Here is a 7,100-nt window from a genome sequence, read left to right as displayed (position 1 = left end):
TGGAGATTTCTGACCTTTAAAGGGATCCCATGGTGTTGAGACTTGTATGGCTTAATATAACATAAATGATGTCTCTTACTGAATTATGTAGTAGAAAACCCATGAAAGATCTACGTTATTTTAAAAATCGATTTTATATTTGGACCATGGGCGGCGCCATTTTGTTTGCGTTCTAGGTTGATGACGTAGAGTGGTTGAACTCCTCAATCAGCTGGCATTACCCGTAGCTATTTTTACCACAACGCAACTCGAAAATTGTTTCAGAGTTAAACAAAACCAATGAATTCCTTTGTAATTATACTTAAAACACACTCAAACATACATGTGCACACAAACTCACCTACACAAGTCACAAACAGATCGGCGGGCGCGCACACGACAGGCTCTGTCTCAATCGAGATGTTGGGCTGCTCAGTCTCCACGACAGGGGCTGCATCCGAAATCGACCCTATACCCTTAAATAGGGCATTATTTGAAGGGACGGCCATTTGTAGTGTTGTCCGACACCATAGTGGACATGTTCGAGTGCAGTCATTCAGTCTCACGTTCCACCGCAATAACGAGTAAAGCCGATTTACAAACAGCTGTCCGACTTCACGCACTCAAACATACGTGTGCACACAAACTCTCTCTCTCTCACACAGACTCACACACACCCCAACAGATCGGCGCGAACACACACACACACACACACACACACACACACACACACACACACACACCAACAGATCGGCGCGAACACACACACACACCCCAACAGATCGGCGCGAACACACACACACGCATCACTGCGCGCGCATACATAACCCTCAATCTATTCCCTGCGTTGATATCCTGTTCAACACATCCTGTTCCCTAGATAGACTGTTGATAGTAGATTAACTATAATGCCTAATGTGACCAGCAGAGGGAAATATCTAGGTAGGACGATGGGATAAAGTAACGTGAGGAAGAGAGGCAGGATGTTTTGGTGATGATGCATGCGATTGAGACAGAGCAGTCAGGTGTGTGTGTGCGCGCCCGCCGATCTGTTTGTGACTTGTGTAGGTGAGTTTGTGTGCACATGTATGTTTGAGTGTGTTTTAAGTACAATTACAAAGCAATTCAATTGTTTTGTTTAACTCTGAAACAATTTTCGAGTTGCGTTGTGGTAAAAATAGCTACGGGTAATGCCAGCTGATTGAGGAGTTCAACCACTCTACGTCATCAACCTAGAACGCAAACAAAATGGCGCCGCCCATGGTCCAAATATAAAATCGATTTTTTAAATAACGTAGATCTTTCATGGGTTTTCTACCACATAATTCAGTAAGATACATCATTTATGTTATATTAAGCCATACAAGTCTCAACACCATGGGATCCCTTTAAAAAATACATCTAACCTAACACATGCAAATAGATAAAGTTCACATGGGTAGGCTATTTTGGATGTTTTCTTTCCACTAATCTGAACCAAGATAATAATAGGCCAAAATCTCAAAACTGACCAGTGCATAAATACACAAAAAGAAAACAATGATTTTACCTGTAGTGTATGTGCTGTAGTGTCTGTTAACCTTTTGGGATGAAATTGCAGTGTTGCCAAGTATTAAACGGGGAAGCATCATATATAACATAAAAACAATTGGGGGGAATAAAGATAAATTTTTTATTTATTTTTCCCAAGATGAAGTAATACAAAGAAGTAAATATGACATATACACATCATTACATTGCATTGTAAGTCTCTGTTGCATGAAGCATTAAATCACAAAAGGAAAATAGATCTTCAAAACAAGAATATAATCTTCAAAATGATGTATTTTAAGAGAACTACGCATCTGAAGATTTAGATGCATCTCAACTTTTCTCAGCCTTTTTATACAAAAAACACAAAGACATATAAAGAGGACAGCCATGTAAAATTATGGGTAAGAGTCAAAGGTTGTGGATGTAACATCACACCCTGAAAGCTTCAAAGTGACATTTGTCGATCTGTCCACCTGAGGGTCAGTCACAGCAGCCCGATCCCAAGCAAATGCGTATCTATAGCACGTATTGTATTTATCGTGAGATTTATACATGAAAATAAATGTTTTCGAGTGCTTATAATAACACACTTTATAACGTGTTATATGTACACACCTCACACCATAAAACCTACCCAATGGGGAGGCGATGTGTATCATATGCACGTAAAATTTTGGGATATAAATTGCACGATACATACAATAAGTGCTATATATCATGGTTTCCTCCTGCCATCCGGCTCACTCCTCGTCCGTCATCTTGAGGAGGTTCTGCTTGTCGATCTTGAAGAGCCTCCACCCTTCCTCCAGAGAGAGATCTGAAGCTCCGCGCCGCTTGTAGAAGTCGATGGAGGGTTTGTTCCACTCCGCTACGATGAAGTGCATACTATTGCAGCGAGTCCTGACCGCCGTCTGCAGAAGACCAGTAAAGGATTGAGAACACTGATTTAGTACAAGATATACTGCCGTCAACAAGATTGGAGGGGCTGTATAATGTTAGATCATTAACCTGGGACTACTTATTAACTAGAATTGTATACTTCGATCTTTGGTACCCTTGTGAAAAAGAAGTATACTTTAGCATACCTTTACGAGAAAATAATACGGAATGCTTTCAGACACTGATTGTTTGCAATTAAATAAAAATATACTAATTTAAATAAGTGCGGTCAAATCGATTAATCGAGATTAATCATATCTAACATAAAAGTTTGTTTACAGTATATGTGTGTGTGCGTGTCTGTGTAGGTGTGTGTGTGTGTACATATATTTATTTATGTATATATTTTATATATATATATATATATATATATATATATATATATATATATATATATATATATATATATATATATATATATATATATATATATATATATTATATCTTTACACAAACACACACACAGTATATAAACACAAACTTTTTTGTTGGATGCGATTAATCGATTTGCTAGCACTAGTTTATATTAGTACTAAATATATATTAATATAAATTATATTTCTATGAAATGCAATTAGTTGAACCTCTGTTTTTTTTGACCCACGTTAGTACATCTTTATATAAAATGTCATAATTATTTCTATTGTCTTTGAAATATTGTTAAAATGTACTTACTAGCATTTATTGTCAACTAAAAAATACTTTAATGTCATTTATGTGCATAACCGTATTTGTAATTTCACGTTTGTAATGTTTATGTTGAAATGTAATATCAAATAATACAACTATGTTTTACTTTACATTTGCTTCAGTATAGCCCCTTTAACACTGCGATTCCGGCAAACACACGGATAATGCGACCCGGCATTTGTTCCCGGGCCGCTAGATTTGGCCCATTCACACTGCCAGCGAAATACCGTAATATGTGCGCTTTCACACACAACCCGTAACGGTCCCGAATCGAGTTGACACGTGACATCCTGATGTGACGTATAATGGCGAGCGATCACAGCTTCAGCGCGGATAGTAAGGCGCTCCGTGGTCTCGACACATTTCTGCTTGTTTAATTTTAGTTTCTTTTGTATACGAACACTCTCTGCGTTTAAAACACCGACTGCTCTTCTGGCACTGCAGGGTTGTATTATTGAAAAAACAAGTTCTAGGAGTCGCACGATAACTACGTACACGTTGCAGCATTAGTTTTGGCTTTTGTTCACACAGCGCTCGTCCCGGGTCGAATCCCGCAATGTTACTAGGTCCCTGACCCGGGTTCAATTCGGTAATCAATCCCGGGACGTGGTTGCTTTCACACAGAAGATGACCCGGCATTGTTCCGGGAATATTGCGGGTCCGACGTGCAGTGTGAAAGGGGCTTATGTTATACACCACAACAAAACAAGGGCACTTCTTTAAAGCAGGACAATTGATGCGGTCTAGCAGCTGACAGAAACAGATGCTGTTGATCTTTAGTTGTAATAAAGGAAATCACCTGACTCAGTTTCTTCAGGATTTCAGAGCCAATTCCAAAGCCTAATTTGAGCAGAAGGAAAAGTCTGTTACATCATGACAGCGTCTCATAAATATGACAGTTTGATTTCGCAAAAGCATACGGTCACATTCATACCCCGATACTCCTTCATGACGTAGAAGTCCTCCAAGTAGAGAAGTTTCCCAATCCAGGGGTCATAGGTGAAATAATACATGGCAAAGCCAATGATCACATGACCTGGAAAAAAGGTTCAGTCACTCTATTGTTTGCAGCAAGAGAAAGCATTTTGTAACAACTTAAAAATCACAGATAAGACATGGAGGTACATGCTGTTGGTTTGTGATTTGCTGAAATTATTTCCAGGTGGGATTATTGGCATCACAACCCTCGCATATACCACAGTCACGTCATTTCCGGTATAACAGTTTCGATTAATCTGTCATTTAATTTTTCTTTTCATATTTATTGTGTTGATTTGAACATTTATACCACACTGCAAAAAATATATATATATTTTTTTTTTTATATATATACATTCACTATATTGCCAAAAGTTTTGGGATGCCTGCCTTGCCTTTACATGCAGATGACCTTTAATGCCATCCCATTCCTAATCCGTAGGGTTTAATGTGGAGTTGACCCATGTTGGTCAGGAGGTGGCCATCTCCAAACTTTTCCCTTAAAGTTGAGAGCATGAAATTGTCCAAAATGTCTTGGTATGCTGAAGCATTAAGAGTTCCTTTTACTGGAACTAAGGGACCAAGCCCAACCACTGAAAAACAACACCACCCCATAATCTCTCCTCCACCAAACTTTACACGTGGTACAATGCAGTCAGACAAGTACCGTTAGCCTGGCAACCGAACAGAGACAGGGGATTGGTCACTCCAGAGAACACGTCTCCATAATAAAAATATAACATATTTTATAACTTTTGCCACTAGATGGTCTTATAGCTCTATATGGAGCGGATGAGCTGTTCCGCTGGGTCCTAAAATCAGTTCTCATCAGAATGCATTCAGATACACATGAAAACATTATAAAATAAATTTTTTTTGGTAAAGTTTAGTTTTACTTTTGAACATTCTTTAGTTTTTTTTCCAGATGTATACTGATAAGCATTCCTGTCATTACTAAGGGGTTCAAAATGTAATTCTTAACTTAATTCAAAGGGTAAACTAAGTGTTTATTTATAAACTTGCTTCATTTTGATAAATTTATCACAAAACAAAACATTTTGCTTTGCAAGTAAACATATCCTAATTGTAAATATTTCTATATTCATACTGGAAAACAGATTAAGAAAGTATTTTTTGCAGTGCAGCGGAAAAACACCCTAGAAATATATTTATTTCTCCACAGATGTAGCAATTAAAACCGTTTCCCAAACATTTGCCCTTCCTCGAAATGACTAACAGATTCATTAATGGAATCCATCTGTAAGAAAGCTGTTAGTTTTGGGCATGTTGTTGTGTGGTGTAAGGCTGGTGGCGTCCCAGCTGTTGAGGGCCTTACCTCAGGTTTATTGTATTTGTTACACTATCGTAACTGATCTTTCAGTTACCTCCCCGCCTATCCATGTACACGCCATGGGCAATGTACATGGCGAAGCAAGAGACTGTAGCCTGAAGACAATAAATTACAGAGGGGGATTGGATAAGCGTGCTTAGAAATTGGCAAACAACTGAAATTCTTTGTTGAATGTTCAGATGCACAAAAAAGACACTTTACATTGCAGGGTTCATGTTACAGTTTTACTTTAATAATTAGTTCACCCCAAACAAGATACTCTTATATTTACTCACCCTCATGTCATTCAACCATGCAACTCTTTTCAACACAACAACAGCTACAAAAAAGGACAAAATATGAGCTATAAATATAGTATAAGTCACGGTAGAAACAGACCCAATTTTAAGTTGTTGCTCTGCAAAAATGATGTTTTTTTATTTATTTATTTTTAAGGTCAAATATTAAATATGCATTTAATTGTGAGGCAAAATACTTAAAGAGCATATTGCAGGTTAAAAAAAATGAGATAAACATATAACCTTGTATGAAAATGCCATATGAAAAGGTAATGCAGGATTTAAAATGTTTTTAAAAGACATAAGAGCACAAATTTAGCAGATAAAGTGGCCGATTCGTTGGCTGTTTGTGAGGGAGTCGTCTGCCAAGCTCTGCATTGGCTCAGTGCAGAATAGGTTGGTATTCTGTAGTAATCAGTGTATTTTCGGTAGTTTTTCTATTTAAATTTATCATTGTCATGGAAAATTATTGTGTCCAGCCTGTCAGGCCATTGAGTCCACAGGTTTCCTAAAAAAAAAAGTTAGAAAAGCTGCATTGTGGCGTTTTGTGCAGGTGAAGAGACGGTACTTCACTTCTGCATCCGCTTTGACACACGCGGTAGTGTGTGTGTGTGTGTGTGTGTTCACTTTACACCGCGGATTATCAGCGATATGATGAAGTTTAACATTGCAATGTAGTTAAAGGATAATATTAAATGATTAAATACTCACGCAATGCTTCTTGGTTATTGTTTTTAAATTAATCAATTTCAACATTGATTAATACAAAGTATGTAGGCTACATAAACACAAATGCATAGTCTCACACTTTAAAAAAAAGAGTCAGGAATTATGTGCTGATAATGTATATTTTATTCAAGCGTATACATCGTTCACTCAAATACATACTCAAAACGTGATACATCCTCACACTATCGACGGTGAATCGGCACAAAATAAACCCATAACACAGAATGAGTGAATAAAGGATCACAATAACACGATGATCCTGGTTACGACCAACTTTTCCCTTTGGATGGCTTAGCGATGCTTATAACGTGAAGGTAACTTTGCGCTCGTTCACAAGCACGGTAGAGCAGATCTGGAAATGACAGGCCGACAGGAACACGAGCCACACTCCCCACGGTAGCGCACTCCACTTCTCTCCCACCACTCGCAACTCAACTGTGTTCACTTGTTGTGACGTCTCTTCCCCCCCTTCCGGTATGTGCGCTTCACCCTTATACTCACATCCGTCCTTAATTAATACGCACACCTTTCGTGCAACGAAAGTGAAAGTAACCAAGTGGCATCCAGACTTTTCAGTTCTGCCACAACAATGATGGATAACAATTGCAAATTGTTTAGAGATA

At 38.2% G+C, this 7,100-nt stretch overlaps 1 protein-coding gene across 1 annotated transcript; it reads right to left on the bottom strand.

Annotated features, from left to right (window-relative positions):
- Positions 1-1,632: 1,632 nt before the first annotated feature.
- On the bottom strand, positions 1,633-4,442 carry LOC137072090 (diamine acetyltransferase 1-like). The gene is made up of 3 exons (XM_067440310.1): positions 4,076-4,442; positions 3,941-3,981; positions 1,633-2,423 (listed from the first exon to the last, which is right to left on the bottom strand). Exons 1-3 carry the CDS (start codon positions 4,152-4,154, stop codon positions 2,253-2,255), a joined length of 291 nt encoding a protein of 96 aa, XP_067296411.1. The 5' UTR covers positions 4,155-4,442; the 3' UTR covers positions 1,633-2,252.
- Between the last annotated feature and the right edge of the window lie 2,658 nt (positions 4,443-7,100).

The sequence above is a fragment of the Pseudorasbora parva genome, chromosome 3, assembly GCF_024679245.1.
Source record: "Pseudorasbora parva isolate DD20220531a chromosome 3, ASM2467924v1, whole genome shotgun sequence".
In the NCBI taxonomy this organism is placed as follows: domain Eukaryota; kingdom Metazoa; phylum Chordata; class Actinopteri; order Cypriniformes; family Gobionidae; genus Pseudorasbora; species Pseudorasbora parva.
The sequence above is the reverse complement of the archived record's forward strand: the minus strand, read 5'-3'. Positions and strand labels throughout refer to the sequence as shown.